The 26342-nt window shown below is 38.4% G+C and overlaps 1 protein-coding gene across 1 annotated transcript; it reads right to left on the reverse strand.

The window, feature by feature from the left end:
• Positions 1–1171: 1171 nt before the first annotated feature.
• On the reverse strand, positions 1172–14615 carry LOC113022179 (protein-glutamine gamma-glutamyltransferase E-like). The gene is made up of 15 exons (XM_026167315.1): positions 14475–14615; positions 12088–12258; positions 9283–9537; positions 9022–9140; positions 8476–8604; positions 8044–8221; positions 6548–6683; positions 5663–5772; positions 5252–5367; positions 4983–5109; positions 4056–4330; positions 3547–3721; positions 3278–3441; positions 2293–2426; positions 1172–1365 (listed from the first exon to the last, which is right to left on the reverse strand). Exons 1-15 carry the CDS (start codon positions 14497–14499, stop codon positions 1218–1220), a joined length of 2262 nt encoding a protein of 753 aa, XP_026023100.1. The 5' UTR covers positions 14500–14615; the 3' UTR covers positions 1172–1217.
• Between the last annotated feature and the right edge of the window lie 11727 nt (positions 14616–26342).

Genomic DNA, 26342 nt, shown 5'->3' on the forward strand with positions numbered 1-26342 from the left:
CTTGGGTATAGAGTTTGTTTGGGGAGTGTGATTGTGTGTACAGTGTCCATGTATGTCTATCCTTACGTTGGGTTAGTGCTGAGTATTTGTATATGTGTGCATGAGGGTGGGAATGCATGTTTGTGTCTGTGCCTGTTTGTCCGTGTCTATATATGTCAGGTCGGGTCTTAAACTCCACCTCTCTGGGAACTCCCAGGCCCTCCAAAGGCCTATATCCCCTGTGAGTGACAGTTGTAGTGTGTAAGAACACTCAGGTCTCTCTTGAAAAATACAAATTATTAGTATGACAGAAAGGCCAGAAGCATTATTAATAAAAACAAAAATGTTAACCATCTTCCAATAAACATTTTATTTGTATAGTCATAAAAAATGTACAAAATCTACAGTGCAAATAAAACACATGAGTATAGGCCAGTTTACTTCTCAACCACAGGGAGGCACTTTAACACCTTCTCATCAACAGGCCAGAGGAATTTATGCAAACACAAGGAAATCTTACTGTGTCGTACCATTCGTAAACACTATGAAGAGCTCCAGTTCATTTAGCAGATGCAAATCTGACAGGCAAGCGTTTGAAAATATTACTGTTCTGCTGTGATTGCCATGTGCTTGCTTGTAGCTTCCTTCAGGAGCAGGAATAAGCTTGCAGGAACACTAACCAATACATATTTTAAGAGTAGTTAATAAAGCTCAGAGTCTGAGATAAAACACACAGTGAGAATACAGGTGTCTGTTTTTCAGTTTGCTGTTTGTACAACAGGTTTAGCTACATTCTTAATAATATGTAAACATTCATTTTCACAAGAGCATCAGCTGAGCGTTTGTACCTAAAGTGGCCGTAACAGCTTAAAATATGTAGTAGTGTCAGCTTTTGTGTCAGAATACATCGTGACAGTGAATGCGGCAGTTATATGAAACATCAGTGCAGCACTTTCTGTCCAGAAGCACAAACTTGTTTTTTCTTCTGAAAATCAGCGAATGAAAGAAAGGAAAAATACATAGAAAACTATTATCTCTTATCCCACAAAGGTTGCTTTTTAAAGCAACCTCAAAAGTTTATATATATATATATATATATATATATATATATATATATATATATATATATATATATATATATATATATATATATATATATATATATATATATATATACACACACAGAGTTGTGTAAAAATGAATGAATGAATGAAAAGCCTGAAATAAACTGGTAGGTTTTATGGTAGAACATCAAAAGTGCAGGTGCACTTGAGGTCTCTGAAGGAGGAGCAGTCAAAGTCAGCCATGAGAGTTTTCTTTCCGGTCTTCTTGGGAAAAAAGGGCAACTGGATACGTATCCTGTTGCTTGGCCTCAGATTTGGAAGTCTGTGGGAAACATAAGAGTAATACAGAACTGTTAAGGTTGATGTTTAGTTTGTGGATTTGACATAACATTTTATACACAGTAACAACTCGCTAGAAGCCTGTTGAAAAGACAACTTTGCCAGACATCCAAATAATGTTGAGATATGGTAAAATCTGAAAACTTCAGACTGCGGAAAAGACTTTTACAAAGAGATGACCCTCTTATCATTATTCCTTCAAGGGATTTTGCTGGGGCTACGTTCTTTAGAAAGTCCTGAGGCCTGTACTATGAAGCAGGATTTGGGCTTATTCAGGTAACGTCAGAGCTAACACTTGTTTTTCAGCGTTATAAAGGTGGTTTGCTTCTCACTGTTGTTTATAGTTATGTAACTTATGCTGCAGACCTAAACCGCTCCAGAGCAGGTTTTTATCAATATTAGAGAGACAAGCAACCCATTTGTACTTGTGAAATCAAATTTGGGTGGCTGTAGCTCAGGTGGTAGAGCAGGTCATCTACTGATCGGAAGGTTGGTGGTTCGATTCCCGGCTTCCCCTAGTCTGCATGCCAAATATCCTTGGGCAAGATACTAACCCGAAATTGCTCTCCGATGCATTCATCGGAGTATGAATGTGTGTGAATGTCAGTTGTGCTTGTGCGAATGGGTGAATGCACAAGTTGTGTAAAGCGCTTTGAGTGCTCAGAAGAGTGGAAAAGCGCTATATAAGAACCAGTCCATTTACCATTCTGTTTTTATATTTAATCTTCATGTTACTCTCAGACCCTTAAACACTTCCAGAGGCTGCAGGAGAAAGAATAAAAATTAAATTCTAGATTTTCCTGTCTTAATGATAGAGCATTGACCCATTCACTCACACAGTCAGTATTTTTACTGCCTTTCCCTCTTGGCTCAAAATAAATAATTAAGGTAGCAGATCTTTCACACATACATGCATGTTTCCTCCCCATCCACTAGACCACTTCCAGAGATAGTCAGAGTGCAGTCCGTCAGCATCTTGTTGATTGGGTTCATGAAAACTACTTCAGCAACTGTCCTTTGGTTCAGTCTCACTGGACCATTAACCTGAAAAACAAAAATCTCACTGTTTACTTATTAGTCAGTAAAACAATGTAAAAATCTTTGCATGTCCAGTTTTGATTCCAACCTGCTTGAAAATATAAACTACAAATTATACCTTCAGTTTATCCAGCCTCTTTTTTTACCATTAGCAATGCATGAAAAATAAACATGATAGCCCACATCATATAAAATTACAGATACAGGAGTCACATTTCAATCCTTAATGGACAAACACAAAATTTGGTATAGAGACCAAAGCTGCTGAAGATGAACTGTATAAATAGGAACTGACTCATCATCTATATAGGTCAGGCTCAGTTTGAGCTATACCAACTTATAGCTAGTTATTTTATTTATTTGTTTTGTGCTACTTTAGCAAGCTTTTATGCATCTAACGCACTTGTGAACAAAAACAACAACAAAAAAACAAAAAGAAACATGTCAGCTGAAGCATTATTTGCTCAAAGTCCTCCTTTGGCCAAGAACAGCCTGAATAGATGCTGGCATAGTTGCAGACTTTAGTTTTATATATATATATATATATACACGTGCATACACATAGACACATATACATACATATATATACACACATATATATATATATATATATATATATATATATATATATATATATATATATATATATATATTAGAAATTATATTCTATATTTATTTAAAGGCATATAACATAGTTAAATATAATTATATTATAAGAGTATTTAGAGGAGTATGTATATATTAAGTATAATATATTATTTTATCAACAATCAACAGCAGTCAGCTAATGTGACAGTTACTTCGAACAAAGCAACATAATGATTAAGGAGACACAGAGATGGTAGTTTTTTACTCACTGTGATGGACATAGGAGGATTCAACAGAATGACATCATTCACTGCTAGGTATACATTTCCTGGCTCCAGCTTATCTGTGACTACAGCTGAAATCTTCATGCTGTCAGAGCCTACCATGTGTTTGTGGTACACCAAGAAGGGGACCAAGATAGGAATGGACAGATCTGGAGCAGACAGAGGGAGTGAGAGACAATTATAGTTGTTGCAGTCCCCCCACCAGGACAAATAAATAAAAACACTTGTGAGAAACTCCTCAGCAATTTACCCACCTTTCCCAGGCTGCAGTGTCTCTTCATTTGTCTCAGTCTGGATGTTTTCAAACGGTGAGCCATTGTATCTCATGGCCTGGACGCTGATATTGATGGACACAGGCCTGGCAGTGCGGCTCACACTGTTCAGCACCAGCTTCAGACTCACGTCCTGACCGTCCATTGGCTTGGATACCTGCAGCACCACAAATTCAATTCAATTTTATTTATACAGCGCCAAATCACAACAACAGTTGCCTCAATGCCTAAAGTACTGTTGGGATTTACGCAGGCGGCACAGTGAGGAGAAACTCAGATTTTTGACACTGACCCTGTTCGTATGTATTTCTGGGAGTTCTTATTTTTTTGTTAATAGAAAAAATGTTAACAGTGGAAAAAAGGTCACTGCTACATTCGTAAAAAGTAGACAGAAATTCACACAACAAAGATAAAGGTAAATACTAAAATATATTTAAGATCTACTTGAATAGCTCTAAAAATAAAAACATATATAAGGAACTGAGATGTACCTCTTCAATTCGCATGGATATTTGTGGAAGTGGAAGGATGCTGTCATTTGTATTATTTGTAGTCTCTGTGTTGTTCCCTCCCCTCCCTCCATTCCCAGTTCCATTTGTTGTTCCTCCATTCCCAGTTCCATTTGTTGTTCCTCCAATCCCAGTTCCACTTGTTGTTCCTCCATTCTGGATTGGATTATTTGTCCCTCTATTGTTCTTTTCCTCTTCATCTCTGGAGTAATCTCTGGTGAGGGCATATCTAAATACAGTTCTCTCCTCATTAGACCCTGTAAGAGTGGAAAGTTTTAGAGTGAGAGTGAAAATTAATTTTGTTAAAGAATTTCTACTATGTCTTGACCAAAAGGTTTTATTTAACCTTCTTATTAGTATCAGAAAACAGAGAACACAGTCACCAAACCCATTTTTATTTGTAATCTCTTTGCAGATCGCTAGTGAACCGTTAAAACAAGGTTTATATAGTTTTTTTTTTAACCGAATACTATCTGTCATTCAAAGAACCAAAGACAGCCTAACTTAGCACAATGGACTGTATATAAAAAGGCGGATGCAACATCCTGTTCTGTTCATGAATTTTAATTTTTGTTGCCATGATGCCAGGTCTCTCTTGGAAATTAGATTTTTAATCTCAATGAGATTTTTTACCTGGATAAATAAAGGACAATTTTTTTTTTACACTACCACTCTGTTGATCTGTGACCTTAATTAACATTTTGGTCTCACATGCTCATTTCAGGATTTATGTGACACATCAAAATGCTCATTTTATAAATAGGGGTGGTATAACAGTGGTAACTTCTGACTGACAAATCATTACCAGTGTCATGTCCCTTGTGAGATCTACTTTCATAATATCAGGATGGTAAAGAACAAAATTCTCCATTTAAGTCTTCAAGAAACACGTCTTTTAGGTGAACCCACCTTCCTTGTACTTGTAGCTGTCTGTGATGTCCAGCCTTGTGTTGGAGCCAACAGCCTTGGTGGAGATATTCTGTCCGATTCTCTTGGTGTCAGAGAAAATATTCACCATTGTGCCATCAGCTTTACACTGCCAGGACACAAAGAAAGAAACACGATAGAAACCAAAATTTGAAATAATAAATATTGCTATTATACTAAAGGCTGCTCCTCTTTTGGTGCTGCTAACTATGTTATTTGTGGATTTATATAGTACAGCTCTGTTCACTAACCAGCCAGTCAATGCAGTCAGCATTGACCATAGCATAAACAAATGGGGCATCATATTTTAGATCGGTTTCTCCATTCAGGATGGCTTTGACTGAGGCTGGACCGCAGCAGTATGCACCTGCAAAAGGACAAGCAAGAAAAGCCATCAGATGAACATTAAATAAAGAAACATGCTTTACTAATACAGAGTAGTTTTTATTCTAACTTCATGGCACTAAATATGGAACTTTCTAACCATGGAGCTGCCATCACTAACAGCACTAGATGAAAAGAAATCACACAATCGAATATCACATTCAAAAACAATACTTAAAAATTGTTGGTATATTTACTGGCAAAAAATGAATAGTTAAAGTAGGAAAAGAAAAGTCATTAGACAAAGGAAGAAAATCTGAGGAGACAAGAGTTCATACCATCGCTCTTCTCCTGTGGCGTTGGATCCAGAACTTGCCAGCCGTCATATTTACCATCTTTTCCCAGGTCAGTTCGCCTCATCCAGCACTCTAACCAGACATGATAGTTCCTGAAACATAAACATGACACAAAATTCGGATGTTGGAGTCAGTGGAAACACAACAGTGGCTTTAAAAACTCGAGAACATGGCAAAGAAGGCTGGGTGATTCACTTCAATTCAATTGAATTGTATTTATATAGCACCAAATCACAACAACAGTTGAATCAAGGAACTTTATATTGTAAGGTAAACACCCAACCCTACCCTAAGCTTGAGAAATGGCACCATAAATCACACTAAGGACATTCTTTCTATTGACAGATTAAAAGCTTCCAGACAAAGTCACCACTCCCAAAGCACACAAGACATACTTTGTAAAACCACAGTCAAGATTAAAAGCCTTTTAGACTTTTGGACACAATTTCATTTGTCCTCTTTTATGCAGTCTGACATATCAAGAACAAGATGGTGGTTGAGTACTAATAAAACAGAAAAAAACAGCAAAACCTTTTGAAAGTCAACCCTGTAGCTCTATAGCGTTTCTGGTGTTTGTTTTTCCAAAACCACTGAAAATTGGATAAATTATAGTTTGTTGTATATAGTGCCTCTCTGTTTTTTAAATTAACCTTATTTAGTTCTGTGAGAAATTAAGACTGTACAATGCTCAGGGAAACTCTCTCTCTCCCTCTGTGTGTGTGTGTGTGTGTGTGTGTGTGTGTGTGTGTGTGTGTGTGTGTGTGTACAAAGGAACTGTTCAACTCTTTACCACAGAATTTAGTTCTGATCTGTATCTCTCTCTGTTTGCTTTCTCAATATAAGCCATATGAGCTTGTGTCATCTTACCAGACACTGTCCTTGGTCTCTTTCTCTCTCACTCCATAGTCAGCATGGTACACATCAATGATCAGATTCTTGTTGCTGTCGTGAGCTGACTGGTAATTGGTGACCACACGGCATGGGATGCCCAGCAGACGCATTACTGGAAATACAAACATTAAAAAAACAGATTTTTTAAAAATGTGATATTTGTCAAATTGTACATTAGTTTAGCATCTTATTGTTAAATGTTGTTGCACTGGCCTAGTGATGGAAAGTTATAAGGAAAAGACAAATCAGTAAACCACTAAAGCTATGGCTCACCAGACTTTTAGTGTAATCCTATATTAACACTAGAAAATTGGCAATTGTAAACAAACTTGAGACTTTGGTACATATACCTTGCTAGGACCCTTTTGCCTCCACAATTGCCTTTATTCTTCATACATATATTCAACAAAATGACAGAGACATTCCTCAGAAATTCAGAACTGTTCTAATCGACGGTGGTCATATAGCAAGGGACATGGTCAGTGGCTACCCTCAGGTAGGCTGTGGCATTTAAATGATGCTCAGTTGGTAAATTGGACAAAGTCTGCAAAGAAAATATCCCAGACACCATCGCTCCACAAGTACCAGGCAGAACCGTTGATACAAATGAGGACAGATGTCATATCGCATGTGTTTCAGGTTTAATTAATATTCCTTGATTTATTGTTGCTCATGGGTCTAGTTCTCTTTATGGTTTTCTGCTTATGTTATACTTATAGTTTCTACACTTTAGGTCTCTGCATAGTTGTATTGTAGTGAGTGGTTATTTGAGTTATTTTTTCCCTGTTATTAGCTTGAAGCCATTATCCTCTGACGACTATCAACAAGGCATTTTCACCCAGAGAACTGCTGCTTATTGAGTTTCTCTTTTAAGGACTTTAAACCTTAGAAATGTTTGTGAAAAAACATTCCAGTAGATCAGCAGTTTTTGAAATACTCAGACCAGCCGACTGGTAGGATCAACCACGTAACATTTAAAGTCACTTAAATGTGAAGGTTCTCAGTCATCCAGGTGATACAACCTTTCTCCCCAATTCTGATGCAGTTTGAACTTTAGCAGGTCTTCCTTACCATGTCCATCCAGCCATCCTTTCTCCTTTGCTTATCTGATTCAGGGTCGCAGGGGGGCTGGAGCCTACCCCACCTGCCATAGAGTGAGAGGCAGGGTACACCCTGTGAAGGTTGCCAGTCTATCGCAGAGCACCTTCGCCATGTCTATAGGCCATTAAGTTTTTGAGTTGTTGCCCTGTGATTGGCTGATTAAATATTTGGATGAATAAAAAGGTATACCCAGCAAAGTTGATAATGTATGTAAACTAAAGCACCTGCAATATAAGGCAGCTTATTTCTTATTTCTCATTTCACTTGCCTAAACACATACTGTATATATAACAGATATTTAGGTATGTATTCATATTACCCACCTAAATAGATACTGTATGTAAGTGAGGACTTGCAGAGTTAGCCAGTACCTGAACACATCACTCCTGCAAATACCCAGCACTGTCCATATTTGACTGGGTGGCAGCCGATGTTATACCAACGCTTGAGGATGGGATAGCTGCCAGACCAGTGAGAGGGTATAGTTCCACCCCAGAATGGAGCTGACCACCGTCCCTCCAGGACACCACAGTCATCCATACTGTTGATCTGGAGCAAAACAGGAAAACAAAGGTGAGTGAGTGAGTGAGCTTTGGCTCCCCTCAAAATTACTATAAAGCATTAATTAACAAAAGGTTTTGTTAATTAATGCTTTATAGTAATGCTTTATAATTAATGTGTTATTTTGTTTATGATGCCTTTTAAACGTTATGTAAAATGCTTTAAATTACCTTCTTGGTGAAACTTGCAGTGCAAATACAGTACATCTGTCCAAAACACATGTATATACATAAATATCCTACCATGGCGCTGACCACACGGCTGACGTAGATGGGGTTACAGCGAGCAGAAACGTCATTAGCTGCATTTGCCAGGTGTTTGGGGTTGACATCCAACATCTTAAGACAAATCTTCATCATGTCCTCTTCAAACTAGACAGGAAGAGAGCAGCTTATCTTAAACTACAGTGCTGTAGGTTATTCGTACTTAATGGCAGAGTCAAAAATAATCGAAGCATTTACATTAACTAATTAATTCTAAAGTAAAATATTAACTTGAAGCAGCTAATATCTAAAAATGTCACTACTCTATACTTCATAATAGCATGTTAATAATGATCTACAGTAGTCTCACACCATATAAATATATGTCTCTCCGATTAAGGAGTTACACCTACAAGCCATTAACAGTGACCATCTTTTTTGCGCCTCTACCATACTGAACAATAGAACTCTTAGAATAAAAGACTGATTGGTAAAAACATGATTAATGTGGTACTTTTCGGTTTTGATTTATCAAACCTAGAATCACAAATCCACTAAGCCTACACAGTGTGTGTGTGTTTGTACCTGCCCAAAGTCCCAGTTAATAGATGTGATGTAGTTCCCACTTCCTTTGTAGATTATACCACGTTCATTCATCACAAACTCCTGTCTCTCTTTCTCATCCTGCATAAACACTGAATCATCTACAGAGGCGGGAATAGGGATAACCACATGAGACAGACGGATTAATGGATGGATAATAGTGGTTTTAAGGAAAACAACAGCAACAGATGAACAGTGCTGGAGAGCCTGGAAAACAGGTCGGCAGATAGAAAGATAACTTACCAGAACACCAGGGATTGAAGAGCACAACCAGTTCTGCCAACAACGTTTCCTCATCCCTATGTCTGGCGGTTAAGTTGTACTTTCCGATTGGAGTGTCAGCTGGGGGGGTAATGGTCAAATTCAAGGAGCCTGTTGGTGGGTTGGATCCCTTCTCTAGCTCCACTTTCCACACTGCCTTTGCTGATGGCGAACGCTGGATTCTGTCTGGCATACCAAAGCATGACTTTGTTCCCAGGTCCTCAGATGGATTTTCTCCTGCAGAGAGGATTCACAGAGATCATAGATGTGACAATACAGTACCAACAATACAATACTCTGTAACTACAGAGTGTACATGAAAGACAGACATCATTAACCAGTGTGAGTTACACCTGAATCATTTCCAGTAGTCAACACAGGGCAAATGACAAAATTTTACTGCATGAAAATGTTCCCAAACACACTGTCAATGCAGAAAAAGTATATCTTCATAGAAAAACACATAATAGAACAAAATTAATAGACTGTCCCATTTTGATGGAGAATAGAATAAATGACAGCCAACCTTTAAAAAACAATCATTGAAAGCTACTTAAAACTACAAGAAGGCTTGCCTAATAGAGTTCAGGCTGCATCGAGGAACAGAGGTGGCCATACCGAATACTGATTTTCAAACTCAGAATTGTAAAAATTTTCATTTCATTGCTGTATTTCCCAGGAGTGGCTCAAGACTTTTTCACAGTACCCAATGCTCATTTTGAATTTGATTGCAACAGAAGGCTGAAAGATAGTTTAAAAGACAAACAGTGGTCATATCCAACTGTGCTAACTGGCAAAACACCTTTAAGTAAAGCTTAGTTTATTTAGCCTTTCACTTATGTGTCATGTCTGGCTTTTTCCTCACCCTTTCAATTTTTGCCACACCCTCATGGGTTTCACCTGATATTATTTCTCCTGATTGCCCAATTAGTTGTTTTTTTTTAAATTCCATCAGCTCATTAGTAAAACCTGCTTTTTGTTGGGAATACCTGATTCTGGTTCCTGTGTTTGGGTCCTCTTTTTAAACTACACTTAACCACATGTAGCTGTTATTTATTATTTAAATTTATATTTTGTATTGATTTTCACAAAATTCTTCATATGTATCCATACAGATCTTTCAAAAATGTTAATGTCAATAATAAAAATAACAGCAACAAAAAAACCAAGAAAACAAAAGTAAGCAAACATAAACAAACTCCTGTTGATACATGGAAATCAATATTCAAACATCTCTTTTATTTACTATAAAGTGTCACAACTGCAAACTAAATATTTAAATTTAAAAAATATAAATTCAAATTATATAAACCAAACATGCACAGTTTGCAGCTATCAATTCCTCAGACTGACTTTCTCCTGGATCAAAACCTTTCCAAAGCTCAAAAAGGGTGCCTTCAATGGGCTTGGAGGTTTTTGCTTTGAGTCCCAACTAGGGCTGTCAGCGTTAATCGCGTTAAAATGATGTTAACGCCAAATCCACATTAACACAGCATATCCCCATTAACGAGTTAACGCGGATCACCCTCTGTGTGGGGCTGCCAGTGTTGGGAAGGTTACTATTAAAATGTATTCCACTACAGATTACAGAATACATGCCCCAAAATGTATTTTGTAACGTATTCCTTTACATTACTCAATGGGAGTAACGTATTCTAAATACTTTGGATTTCTTAATATATTATCATGCTTTTTACAACTACATGAATGTACTATTGCTGTGTGATTTATTACTATTACTGAAGGTTACTCGCCATACCAATAGCAACTAGATTTTTAAATCTTAATATAAAATGAGTAACAGTAGGGTGGACATTAGGTAAGGCTGCGCTTTTTGCAACGATCTCGTATAGAAAACTGTTTTTCGTGTATATAAAACAGGTCCTCTGGCTAATACGTCAGGTTCCGTGTCGAGTTCATAGCCGAAAACTAGCTTTACTTTGTTGTCTGGGTCGACTTTGCTAGCGAGAGACAGAGAGAGGCGTTGAAAGGCCGCTCCAACGGAATTTGTTGTTTCGGAGGAAAACACGAACACAGAGTAGAGTAGAGTCTTAATAACTTACTTACAACTGGCCAATACTGCCCATGAAGCTACATTGTTTAGGCCTATGCCTGTAACACTGTGCCTATTGCCTTTATATTAAATAATTTTTGAACAATAATTAAAAAAAATATTTCGTCACATCATTATAGCAAGTAGAGGTGACATGGGCCGCGAGATTGAGACACAGACATTAGAGCCTTTTAATGCGTGTTTTGTTTGGGTTTCCACTGGCGTGGAATTACCAAGGACAGAGAGGGCATAGCCTAACATATGAAACAGGAAAAGACCGCCGTGTAATCCATTTATTTCAACAGAGTAACACTACCTTTTTAAACGGTAACTGTAACAGAATACAGTTACTCATATTTTGTATTTTAAATACGCAACGCTTGTACATGTATTCCGTTACTCGCCAACACTGCGCTAATACGTTAATCAAGCTACCCGCGCTAACCCGTTGACGCAGTCCAGCCCAACACAAAGGGTGATCCGCATTAACCCGTTAACGGAGATATGCCGAGTTAACGTGGTGTTGGCATTAATTGACGGTGATTAACGGTGACAGCCCTAGTCAACAGCTTTGGGTCAGTAAATGTTTGTTCAGCGCCCATCAAACAGCATCTTCTGTACACTTTGGACATATTTTTTATTATAAGGATTTAACTTGGGAGGGTTTACATACAATATGTTTGCATTTTTTACAAAAAAACAAACAAAAAAACATCATTTAATGGTGGACCAACCTGTTACTGCTGTAAAGGTGAGCGGGTAAAGATTGGGGTTGAACGGCTGTGTCAGTTCAACTTTCACGGTGAACCGCTGGCCTCGCCTCACAATCAGCTGATCCTTTGAGATTTTTTTGGTGCCATGTTCTGTGTTGTTTGTCTCACAGTTGAGATTCACTCCTTTAAAAACTGCAAGAAATGTAAAATAAAATATAGAAATGTTAACTGTGAACAAAAATATCTGAAAGTCAGGTCACAAAGTGAAGTCTTTATTTTAATAAACTTATTTTTAATGGCATGACACTTTAAAAAACAAACAAACAAAAAAGAAAAGAAAAAGACCAATATCTGTCATCTCCTGATACATTTTAACTTGGTTTCCTGGAAAGATTTGCAACTGAAGGATGCAAAAGGCTTTAAGCTTGCTACACCGATACCTTCTCCATGCTAAAATAGATGAAGATTTTAGTGACCTCGATTCACCTCAAAAAACTGCCTCAGCTTGTCAAAAGTCTCAATTCTATCTAGCAATTTGGTGACAGGAACCCAGGGCAAGGCAGGGTGGAGATAAAACTATTTAAACACTGTCATGAGAGTCATCCAAACGTCACAAAGTTGAAGTTACATGTCAGGAAAAATATGCATGGATTGGGCATGCCTCAACAGGGCAGAATCAGTGATGAACACAATGCTCGTGTCTCGACCAAACCCCAACAGCATGGTAATAAAAACAAAACAAAACACAAACCTCACATTTAAGGCCTACGGGTATGTTCAGGAGAACAGGTGAATCCATAGAAAAGCACTGCACTGACAAGTAACATGGAAAACTGAGACACAATTCATAAAAACACTTAAGCACAAAATAGTGAGGTTTGGAGAGACTATCTTAACACTTTGTCTTTTTCTATATTGATATGAGAAGTACTTTTCACAGTCAAACTTTTAATTTTAATGTTAGGAAACAAGATTGAACAGGTTCTCAGTGTGTTTGAAATGAAAAGTGAATTTATAACTTTTTGTTAGGAGAGATGAAGTTTTTTAGATTTCGTGGTGGGTGAGTTTGGTTTGGGTGTGTGTGAGGGAGGGAAAAATGCACACACCTGCTTTCATATTGTAGTTAACTGTCTACATTTTGTCACTATTACTCACATTTTTAACAAGGGTGTACAGTAAGAAAAAACCCCCAAAACTATAAACTTTCTTTAGATTTATTAAACTTATAAATCTATAGCATGTAGAGTTCTCCCCTTGGGTAGATAAATTTATACACATTTTTTTTTACTAAACATACATGAAGGTTGGCCTGAAATACACACTGAAACACCTGAGAGAGGGAATGCATTTAAGGGACCTCTCCTTAATATCTATAGAAAGTTTTGGCTGTCTGTGACATTAAAGTCAGTCTGTGAACACTTTCTAAATATTTTCACATACATTTTTTTTGCAGTGCCTACAAGTTTGCATAAGTTCATATTTATATTTCTAACACAGTCTCGTTGATATCTTAAAATTTTAGATCTTTAATTCAGTTTCCAGAGCTGCTAAATGTTACTTTGTTCCTTCTAGAATCTCAGTTGCCTTAAATCTGTCTGCACTGCACAATTGAAACCCACAAAGACGATGTGTTTATCTTTTGATAGTTCTAAAACAATCTGATGGAGGGTGTCACATATTGGAGGTGGTCCTGGATGGGAGGCAAAACATCACGCGCACTAATATTTTGATATTTATGATTATTTATAGATGCCTTCCGAATAAAATAAAACAAACATAACCACAACAATCTAATACATGATTCAAAAACAACTGCTCTTACGTCGATGTAATGGGCACTTGAGTACGAAACTCAAACTGATTATGGGGGCATCGATCAAATTTAGAAGGTGTTCCAGATTTCCTGAACTAAATTTTCTGCCAAACTGGCCTGAATCTGAAACTTTGGATTAACTTCAACTTGCAAAACATATATTTGAATTTCCAGGCTGACACATGATGACCACAGGCATGTTGTCGTGTATGTAAAGAGAATAAACTGCAAAAATCCTGTTTAATGTGTCAATGTGAGCTTTTCACACAACATTCTCTGGCATGTACTTTCTGAAGACTGTTGTTGTAAGGCATTCATTTCTATTTGCCAGCACCTGCAAGTAAGATTTCTAGAAACTGGGAGAACTGAGGTCATGCAAACTAAGTGTATAACACGATTTTATTTTAACTCTATAAAAACTTTGAAATAGGTGCAAACTTTTCTAAAACTCTTGTCAAATGCCAAGACTATTGACAAGACTATTTAACTGTTATTATTTAAATCAAACAATTTAATTTAAATCAGAATACATTAAGCCCTTAAAGATATGATGATAAACTTCAGTTAATATATGTCTAAAAGTTAATGTACTTACTTGACTGTTTGGTCTCCGATGTCATCTTTCTAGACTTTCCACAGCAGTTCAGGTACAATGAGAAGCTCTCTGGCTGGGACTCAGCACCACACTGACAGGTGGTTGAGCCCTGATTTATTTTAAACCAGCTGTCACACCCAGTTTACATTACACAAACTAGATGAACCATTTCCTCCCTGTTCAAAAAGCCACCCACACAAACACACACATAGGATAATATGATGCTGCAGTGCATTACATTCTGTTTCCTTTGAATTATTAGCGCGTTTCTGAATATCCTAAGTGTATTTTATAGTGCTATCTAATTTGTGTAAATAATAAGTCTGGATAAGGCAACATGCTGATCCAGGTTTTTTTTCGCTAGTTCCATCTCTAATTAAATACAACAGATTGTTCATTTTCTAAATGATGATTCTAATTAGAGTCTAAAAGGAGTATGAATTTTAGTGATATGCAACTGAGAGATTGGTTATTAAGCCTAGTTTCAGAAAGCTAAGATAACTGTGTTTTTCTGGACAAGGCTTCAAAATTGGGACTTCATAAAATCAGGTGACATGACAGTGGCATTAATTTGACTAATGGCTGTTCTTTTTTTTATTTTAATTTTTTTAAATTTATTTTATTTTCACTTACTGAATATGGGACAGACTTGACTGGGGGAAAGAAGGGGAGAAAGAAAGAGGGAAAGAGAAACAGCTGAGAAGAGGGACGGGGGAGAAGGGCAAAAACCAAAAACCAACAGAATGAGCAGAAATAGAAAAAAAAAAAGAAAAAAAGAAAAAAAATGCATATATCAATCACCTGGATCACCTGCTGAGAAAGAAAAAAGAAAACAAGCAGAAGAGAACAAGAGTAATAGAATAAACAACATCACGATGATAAATGGGAATATGACAGTAAATACTAAATGTTAAACATTATTGTGCAGCACATAACATCAACAGGACACAGTGTGCTTTGAGGTAGGAGCCAAAAAGGGTGTAGTTTGTGGGTGTGATCACCCGTGTGTACACCTGTGAGCATGGACGCGTTTGTTTTTTGTTTTTTAAAAGGTTCCTTCATGTAATGATCTGCTAGAGGGTGTGGGGGGGCCACAGCCCCGTCCTCCAGGGCATGAAGCAGGTATGGAGGAGATCAAAACTCCAGACATCCAGAGGCCCCCAGAACACAAGAGACCATGGAAGACCAACAGAGGGGCAGCCGCGCCACTGTCCCAGAAAGAGCTGAGGAGAGTCCCAGATGAGCAGAAGCCAGGGGGAGTTGCAGTGACGCGCCCGTGAGCTCCGCCGGCAGCCAGCCGTGCCTGAGTGACCGAGCCTAATGGCTGTTCTACAGTAATTATACTATTTTGTGCGCACACCTCCTCCATGAAACTTAAGCCGATGACGAACTAAATAAATGAAAACCTTGAACACCCTGGGAATGCTTTTCAGGTCAGGTCTTGGCATGCAGTTTACTTTCATGGTTGAATGTAGTTGTGCATGAGAAAGACGTAACTGAAACATGTAACACTGATTATGCAATAAAATTGCTTAATATTGTATGATGTCAGACTATTTAGTAATTTCTTTGGTTTATGTTTTGTCTCTTGAATCATCAAAAAGGTGTCTGTGCTGAAACTGCGTATGGATTGAAAGTTGGGGTGGGTTCACTTTCCACTGCTTAGAGAGTTAGTCCAACCCTGAAAGAGCTCACTGTACTGATTTTCATTTGGCATTCAGTAAGAATCCATTCTGGACTGTGAACCATACTTATTTTCCTGGGAATAAGAGATGGAAAAGTACATTTATGTTTCACTGAAGCGTAGTTTTCACATTCACTAATAACTGAAAAGATCTCTGGCTTTATCCCTCGAGTTCTGGAAGAGCATCCAGTGTAAAATACAATCAAATGCAAAGCTATCCACTGTGGCAAAGTCTTGTGACTAAGGGAGCATAAATATGCTTCAATTCCAGTAAGAATTGGTGTATCTGCTCCAGTGTTGGTCAAGTTACTTGAAAAAAGTAATCAGTAACTAATTACTGATTACTCCCCCCAAAAAGTAATCCCGTTACTTTACTGATTACTTATTTTCAAAAGTAATTAATTACTTAGTTACTTAGTTACTTAGTTACTTTTTAAAAACACGATTTACAACCTGAAGAGGTGATAAAGTGATAGATCTTTCAGCCCAATTCTACTTTTTCTACATAATCCATCATACAAAATGTAATCAAATGGAAAAGTCTCTTTTTTTAACTTGTTTTATCAGTTTTAATCTTTTAACTTTATGCATCAAGCAAAACATTTAATTATATGCAACATTCTCTGACTTGAATAAATTAGTTTAACATTTAAACCTATTTTCTACACATTCCAGCACATAAAATAAAATATTTTTTGTGTTTTCACTCACTCTTTCAAACAGATGCAAGTAAAACACAGCAGAAAATAAATAAAGTCAAAGACTCAGCGGTCCTTTTGCTCTATTTTCACCTGTAAAGCAGGAGCAGGGTAGGCGGAGGGTTACCCTGGTGTAGGTGTGCTGCGGTCAGTTGAAGAATCCGCGCGAGTGTCTCTGTGAGTTTCCCATCACGTCGTAGCTACTCGGTGCTTGCTCGGAAGTTTAGGGGTTTTTTTCGCTGTAAAAAGAAGTTTTCTTCCCACGCACGATGGACGCTAATGTTTTTGTCACTTTTTATGGAATCAAACTCAAAGTAAGGTCAGTACTTCCACACTTTAAACGCTGCACGCTCATACTCTCTCCTGCACTCGATATATTATCCATTGTTGATCTGCACACAGCTGCTGTCACCAACCTCGCACTTGCTTACGTCACTGTCATGAGACATTCTCGCAAAAATAATCACGGTTTTAGTAACGCAGTAACGCAGCGTTCCTACGGGAAAGTAACGGTAATCTAATTACCGATTTTGCAATAGTAATCCCTTACTTTACTCGTTACTTGAAAAAAGTAATCAGATTACAGTAACGCGTTACAAGTAACGCGTTACTGCCCATCTCTGATCTGCTCTAGACCATGTTGATGTTTTTATTCACATCCTGTTCCAAGTTTTAGTCCCCATTATTGTGGCAATGATTTAGGACTCACACAGAAAAACAAAAGAAATAAATGCCAATAACATTTTATTCATTATACAGGTTTTGCAATCTATGCTTTTCCACATCTTACATGTCAGGTTAGATCTGCCACTACCAGTGATGGGAATTACAGCGTTACAAGAAACGGCGTTACTTTTTTTCAGTAACGAGTAGAGATGGCACGATACCACTTTTTTATGTCCGATACCGATACCGATATCATAAATTTGGATATCTGCCGATACCGATATGAATCCGATATAGTGTTTTTTAATCAACAAAACTGTTTTTTAAAATATCTTGCTGCATTTTGCAAGTCTGCAAGTTCATACTCAAGTTTAAAACAACAACTACACTAAAGCTATTCTGTTATACCTGTATACAAAAAAAATATTTCATAGTTCAGCAATACTGATCAATCTAATAAACTTAGACCTACACCATTCTCCCTATTCTGGTATTTTAAAGAGTACTTAGCGTAAATATTAAGCAACCTAACTAATAGGGTTCCAACTCCCAGCAACAACAAAAATAAATAAATAAAAAATAGGGAACCACCCCTCACACTCCACCTCATGATGCTTAATCGACGTAATCAACCTTAATTTGATGCAGTGTGAAAAAAAATGCACAGAAATCAATTATTTTTCAAGAAATATTAAATAGATTCAACATCTTTCTTCAACAAAATTGCAGACTGCACAGATGGTACCTTCCCAAAGGAAAAAGTACTATAGCTTACTAGGGTATATATATTAGACTTAATAGTCACTATATACAGTAATTGACTTCTATTCGTTTTACATCAAATTAAAACTTTGGGTGTCAGATAATTATTTATTAAAAGCTAGACATTTTAAATGAGAATAAGAAAGAAAAGTATGTCTTTGTGCCCCCTTTTCCCAGTTAATGCCCCATCGGCCCCCCTGGCTAAACTTTGCTAGATCCGCCCCTGCACAGTTACCAGCGTGTAGAAAAAGATCCTGGTGTAGAAAGAAATATTAAATAAATTCTAACAACAGCTTATCAAGCTTAAACGTGCTGCTGTTGTTCAGCCGCTGGTTTCCTCTTTCTGGTGCAAAGTGGGCCAAAAACAAACAAGAGAGACTCGCTACAGAAAAGCCGATCAGCTGATCATTTAAGCAGTTTCACGATTGAAGTAGCAGCCGGAGAGCGAGAGGCAGTCGCTCGTTAAGCTTAACGTGGGAATGCTTTACAAACATTCAGAGATGGACTTACACACTTGCTTTACTTCTCTCGGGATAACTTTGTCGGAGATGAAATGCCAGGTTGCTAGCTCCAAATGCTATCCAGACCACTGACAGGTCCCGCATGCCACAGCCGCTCTATCACGTGATGCATACTGCTCCGACGTGCTAACCTGAGGTGAGTTACGGCGTGTTGCAAGTTTTGTGAGGTGCTTTCGTGATATTTAATGGATCGGATTACATTTTTTATTTTTCTCCGATATCCGATCCAGTAATTTAGGTCAGTATCGGACCGATACCGATACGTAATATCGGATCGGTCCATCTCTAGTAACGAGTAATCTAACTAATTATTATTCCTATCGTTACAACGGTATCGTTACAATGCCGTTACCAAGAAAATGCGGTCGTGTTACTATTTTTCAAGAAACAGACGGTTGAAGCTGTGTTCAGTTTACGCACCTTATATCAGTTGCACGGAAGTAACTGACTACGTAAGTAATCTGGGCGCTACAACTTTAAGCTGTGCGCGCTCCCGCGGATGGAAATCACTTTCTGCCAGACAATCACTTTCTAGCACAACACCCAGAGCTAAGGGGGCAAAACAATGGCTTGAGTGCTGCTGTTTGGCTGAGGAACAATAAAGTAGTCGTGGTAAGCCAATCACTTCAAGATGACAAAGCAACAAGGTGATATATACCAGTTTTTAAATTGTGTTGATAGGCCACGTAAAACCAGAGTCATGATAAACAATATATACCCGTGTTTTCCTCAATAGTTTCATCACGTTTACTGTCTAAGGACAGCGCTAGCAAGCACTCTCTGCTTATGACCAAACCCCCCTCCCCAGCCCTTTCGTGTTGGTGGAAAAATGCACCATGTTGACCAATCAAAAAATAATATGGCAACATGACATTTGGTTGTTTAGGAAGAGGGGGAAGTTTTAGGAGTGACGGCAAGAGAGAGAGTGAGAGAGAGCAGAAAGAGAGAGAGAGCGAGTTTTGAGATGTGAGAGATTTGTGAGGTTTAGCATGTTTGGAGTGTGTAGTTAATGTGTTGTCTTGTGTAGTTAGTGTGTAGTGTTGTGGATAGTTTTGTGTTGTGTGTCAAAACAATGAGGCGACTGCTGTCTGCAGGTGTCAGGCTGTGATGTTCTCCTTTATAGTGGACAGAAATTATTTTTTGGAGTGGCACAAATAATTTTTGTGGCATCTTATTGAATGCAGAACAGCTGATTGTTCTGTAAATAGTTTGAAATGATTATTTTAAAAAGGGTAAAAGGTAAATGGCTGCAAATAACTTTGTTTGCAAAACCTGTGCATATGATTTTAAAATTGGCAATTTATATTTGCATTTAAAGTTATGAAATATAATTCATTAAACATGTTTGTGGTTGTTACAGCATAAAATATAACTTTTTCTACTCAAATTTTATGTTTTTTGTCTAATTTTAGATCAATTGTGTTAATACAGTATGTCAAAATGAAAACATAACTATAAATTCAGACACGTGAGATTGTGCTGAAAAGGATGATACCAAACAAAGCAAAGTAAATAGTTTTTAACAGTGAAATGTGGAGGGAAAATCAAAAGTAGTGAAAAATGGCCTATTATACCCTGGACCCCAGAGGGTTAAAAAAAAAGTTTTTTAAGTAACGCAATAGTTACTTTTCAAGTAATTAATTACTTTTAGAGTCTTGTAACTCAATTACTAACTCAGTTACTTCTTTGAAGAAGTAACTAGTAACTATAATTAATTACTTTTTCAAAGTAACTTGCCCAACACTGGCCACTACACAGGAGACAGTGAGACAGCTTACATAGTCTTTAAATGTTCTACCTGAACTGTTCTTTGTTTTTGACATGAAATGAAAGTGTTTCCTTCGGTTTTCTTGATGTTGACCTTCTCATTGTATCTGTGTCAAATTTTAATGCACTTATCTGAAATACTAACACAACCATTTCTGAGGCAGACTCTGTATATGTATTTGAATCAGGCTGTCATACTGTGCTTCTTATCTGTACTGATTAAATGAGATCTATGACATGTTTTTGTACGCAGCTTACATTGTGTTTTTCTCACACAAAATAATCCATGTAAGGACTCATAATTCTTAATTATTTTTCTATGGGCACACATTGTGTTTCAAAATTAATCTGAAACTGTTTGTTGTCCAGTTCCAGCCTGAGAACATTTTTCTTTTATATCACACATAGAAAGAAACCACATTGCCCAACACTGACATGAATAAGGCATGTTCATGTTTAATGCAACGTGGAAAGATAAGATCAGGTTTTGAGATACTCCACCCACCTGTTTCTCAACATTCTCCAACACACCCAAGGGAAGCTTCGTTCCTCTTCTTCACAAATGATTCCAGTGATATCTGTTTGGCACTTCCATTTTTCTTTTGTTCGTAAACCTCCAATTTTTCACTGGTTTTACATGGTCAACGTAAAATTTCCAAGTACAGATTATTTTGACTTTCATGTCCATGAACTTTTTATGTAGTTTTACAACTTTAATTTTTTAAGGAGACTTATAATGCCAGCATACTCACTGTCACTGTCAGAAGAAAGTTTAATTAAGCATTAGAAATTAACTAAATTGGCTGTTTTAAACCGAGGACAAACTAGGGAATTGCACCAAGGTCCACAATATGATAAATAAGGATTATTTTAAACTGTTCAGCTATGCTAGCAGAGCACAAGAATTCAAAAAATGAATTTGAAATTAGCATAACAAGTCCCTTTGAAAGTGTAATTTCAATACATTTCATTTGTTGTTTAGTAAAAATCAAACCTGACTTGTGCTTTATACTTGGGGAGTTTTATTATTATTATTCATAAGTATATTTTGGAAATCTTAAGTTAAGAACATTCCTTTCTTACTGCAAAGAAATGCAAAAGTCACATTCAAATTACATTTTTTTTGTTTTGTTTTGAGCGTAACTCTGTCAGATTGGGCAATTGTAAAGTCATAAAAACATGCCATTTCATGACTGAGAGATAAGACAGACTATATGCAGCTTCTTTATCAAACTTTGTTTCACAAAGTACATCAGGAGGAAGGGCAAGCTAGCAATTACAGGAAAGGAAATAAATGGACAACAACAACAGAGGCAGTGTGAATGGCATAAGTTTTAGAGTTTCTGTCACGGTCAGGGGATCAGCAGGCCGCTGACTAGTAGTGTTCTCTCTCTCTCTTGCTCTCTCTCTCGCTCTCTCGCCAGGGTGGAACTCATGGCGGGTTCACGCCCTCGGCCCACGCCCCTCTGAAGAGGAAACACCTGGGCCTCATCAGTGCAGCCAGCCTTTAAGCCAGGGAGTGGCTTCTACTCATCGCTGGATCGTTGTGTGTGACTCGCGTCAGTGCAGCCCAGCTCTGAGCAAGTTCTCTTTCGTTTCCCTGCGCAAAACCCCTAACGTGTGTTTCCTTCTGTACATAGATCCCCTGGACCCGACCCTGCATTCCCTGAGTGGATTCCTGTTTTTTTGTGAGTGTTTGGAGAGAGACTGGTCACGATAGGAGAGAGTCAGAAGAGGAGCAAGTGTCTTTTCCCTACCTGGAATTTCCCGGAGCCTTTTCCCTGTCACTGCTTTGTATATAGCACTACCCCTGCACTATTTGTATATACACCTGGTGGAACTGTAATAAATACCAACAGTGCCTCTGAGTCCTGCGTGTGAGTCCTCAAGCGTTTCACCTAATTGCCAACTGAATCCTCTGTGATCATAACAGTTAATCTCATGAAATTCAATTCAATTTATTTATATAGTCGCCTCAAGGCGCTTTATATTGTACAGTAGATCCTACAATAATAAATACAGAGAAAAACCCAACAATCATATGACCCCCTATGTGCAAGCACTGTGGCGACAGTGGGAAGGAAAAACTCCCTTTTAACAGGAAGAAACCTCCGGGAGAACCAAATGGGCATGACCATCATGAAAGACTCAAAAAGACAAAAATCCTTTCATTATGACACAGCATATAAGGTGAAAATGAACTATTGTGTATGATTTTTTTTTGGAGATCAAAATCCAGAGTGACACCATACGTTGTTGAATTTGGGCTATAATCAGGCTGATGTCGTGCTGTCTGAACCTTAAGCATGTAACTTGAGGGTAAAACTCTTAGGGAGGTGCACCAAACTGTCGTGTTTAACTAAATGATACATTATTTTTTGCATGTAGATCACTGACTCTGTAACTCTTTTACCTTATTTAAGCTGCCTTGCTGAAAAAGCTACATCCTTGTGTACATGCCAGCACATTTCATATAAATTGCACAAGCAGTCCAACAACACAGGCCTGGGAACAGCATGACACTTTCATGGGTAGTTGAGTGTGGCGGGGTATGGTCTGCGGTGCCGGTGCAGAGGAGGCGGACGCACCTGAGCTGCTGATCTGGTCCTGGCTGACACCTCCGCCACCCCGAAGGCGTGGGAGTGGAGGAGGTCCAGACACAACACGAAACTAAGTTGCGAACCGTCCTACCATTGTGAATATTAGCTAGAAAAATACTCTGACGAGTAAAATTAAGTGCCACACGGGTCATTTCCCCCCGTTAAAGTATGCTTGTAGGTCACATTCACAAAGGTAGCATGGTTTGGCAATAAATTTTACATATCAGAGTATTTCTCTAGCTAATATTCACAAATACAGGACGGTTCGCCACTTAATTTTGTGTTGTGCGCATGCGCAGAAACAACGGGTAGGATGGTTTGATGGTTGGTGGGACAGCTTGATAGGTAGGGTGTTTTGTCAGGTGCTCGCTACCTGGAGGAGGGCGGTGGAGCAACCACCTGACAAAACACCCTACCTATCAAGCTGTCCCACTTGTTGTTACTGCGCATGCGCACAACTCAAAACGGCCATGTTTTCGGTGTTAATAGCACACACCTATTATTTGATCCTACTCCAATCTCGTGCATGTGAAAAACAGTTAGTATTATATGTTTTACTTCTTTATTACAGTTTTCCTTAAGCTGTTGTCAATTTGTTAACTTTTCAAGCTAGTATGCATTTTGGTTTTTGTGCTGTTGAGACAACGCCGGTCTCTGTGATTCTTTTGGTCCTGGTAGAGATCACGCTGAGATGTTTCCATATTTTACACAATCCTTTTATTACCCATTATTCTTACAGATGCATTTGGAGATCAGCACACTGCATTCCTATGCAATCCTATGCTAAAGGCTGTTCTAAAGAACTCCACACAACAGTTACAGTATAACCTCTGGTCCCCCCCAACCCCCTACAGTAAACACCCCCGCAATGGAAATACACTAGTACAGTGGCCAAGGGTGCTGACACCCTGACTCCCATCTCCTTTTAAGGTAGTGCCCGTTTGCCCTTTGTCTGCCCCTCACCCTCAGTAACTCTTGCTTCCTGCCCTGAGGGTGGGGGTTGATTGTCCTCCTGCCCTGCACCCCAGTTCTTTGTTCCCATTCCAGGCCCATTTTCTATTTTGTATTCTTACACCCATTAACCGCAATATTATAATGTTGCAAGCAATCACAAACTATATTCTCTTTAACTCTGATGTATATTAAGAAATCTATTCTCACCAGTGCAAAAATACTCCAATTTGGAGTCTCAGTTGAAGTCATATTTGAAGTCTTGATTTAGTACTTCTAAACTTCTGTAAACTGGCGTACAGAGTAAACCTTGTCAATTAATGTTAGTCCTCCTGCCTAAATAAATACCTACCTATAGATATGTACAATGGAGGCATAAACCACGTAAGGTAGTATATTCTGATAAGACAGCACGGATTGGTAGACATGACTATAAATTTACGCTACGGTAGGATGTTTTGACAAAGTAGGACGTTTTCCGCCTGAGCTGGAGGTCGGGGTGCTGGAGGGACTGGCCGTGTGCTGTAGGTAGCATGGTTTGGCACTTAATTTTACCCGTAAGAGTGTGTTTCTAGCTCTTATTAACAAAGGTAGGATGATTTGCCACTGAATTTTAGCTGTTAAAATATGCTTGTAGGTCACATTCACAAAGGTAGGACGGTTTTGCACTTTATTTCGTGTTGTGCGCATGCATAGAAGCAACAGGTAGGATGGTTTGGCAGGTGGGATGGATTCCCAGTACACCTGCCACCCGTTGAGCTGCCTATGAGCCCCGGCTCACGGCCATAATTGCTGCACTCCTGCCAATTGCCACACTGGTGGCCCACAGACCAGCTCCGGAACCGCTGCTTCACATGCGGGCGGAACCTGGACCCACCTCATCACTAGCGCCGCTGTATACGTGGGTGGTCACCTAAACAGACACCTGTCACTAGGCCAGGGGCTGGCCACAGTCGGGTGATGGGGGTATGTGGCGGGCCGTGGTCTGTGGTTGGCACTGCAGACGGACACACCTGAGCGGCATCTGCAATCATGCCCTGCTTAAAGTCTGAACTTGGTTCTGCTGTAATTGTTGTTGTTGGTAATGTGTTTGGCTGCGAGCTGCAAAGGTGTAGCCAATTGTAAAACAGCAACCGTAAAAATAAAGTGTGTGTGAAAAGCATTGCCATGTGGTCAAGTCTGCTGTGGTTCTGTTACATCGAGTTACAACCTGAATAAGTTGACACTCATCTTAAATGTACCAATATGCACAAACATCTGGAGATTTTATAAAAGACAACATATATATTATAAAAGACCTTTTAAAACATCTGTATTAGATAAAGAAGCATAAAAATACTGTCTCTAACTGTTACAAAGTTAGTGCTGTTTAGTTCTTTTTATTTCTTGACCTCCTAGTCTACATCTACCCAGGGCAGATTTACTGATGTCAGCCAAGTCATCGAGTTGGGACACGTTCTGAGGTGTGTTGAAGTCACTGTTGCATTTGACAGCTGACGTAAATTTCTTCATCATCTAAATGTCTTCATCACCCCCTTGCACGCACCATTTACCTGTCCATCCTTCTCTCACAGGGCATGTGTTTTGTGTAAAGTTGGAGTTTGACTCCCTGACTGACTCCCTTTTATCAGCCAGCTTCAATTGCACTTTTTGGCACTTTGGTATTCATATAATTTTTCTAAAAAATGAAATAGAACAAAATTGACAATAATCTCTGTTGGTCTGTTTGAAATAAAGGCCTGCTTGTAAAAAGTGAAGCCAATATAAAATTCACAGTGTATGTGTGTGTATACCTGTTCAATTTCAAAACTCAAACCTCTGATTAAAAAAAACACCATTACTGCTGCCTTATTATCTGCGGAACATCAATACACTTGTATTAAAACCTTGTAAAGCTTGGTCATTAGTTATTGTTAAGCTCTGACCCTCTTGGACAGTGTATCCTGTTCTTGTCCTGTCTTTCTTCCCTCACTCCCAAACCGTCATGGCAGATGGCTGCCCCTCCCTGAGCCTGGTTGTGCCAGAGATTTCTTTTTATTAGAAGGGAGACTGTTGAGGTTTTATCTGGTTTATATCTATCTTTGTAGGGTCTTTACCTTAGAATATCATGTGCCTTGAGGAAACTGTTGCTGCGATTTGTCATTTTATGAATAAAATTGAATCAAATTTTATTTTGTGTTTTTAGCTAAATGACGAAATTTTTTTGGCCACTTAATTAT

Source organism: Astatotilapia calliptera, chromosome 5 (assembly GCF_900246225.1).
Source record: "Astatotilapia calliptera chromosome 5, fAstCal1.2, whole genome shotgun sequence".
NCBI classification, from domain to species: domain Eukaryota; kingdom Metazoa; phylum Chordata; class Actinopteri; order Cichliformes; family Cichlidae; genus Astatotilapia; species Astatotilapia calliptera.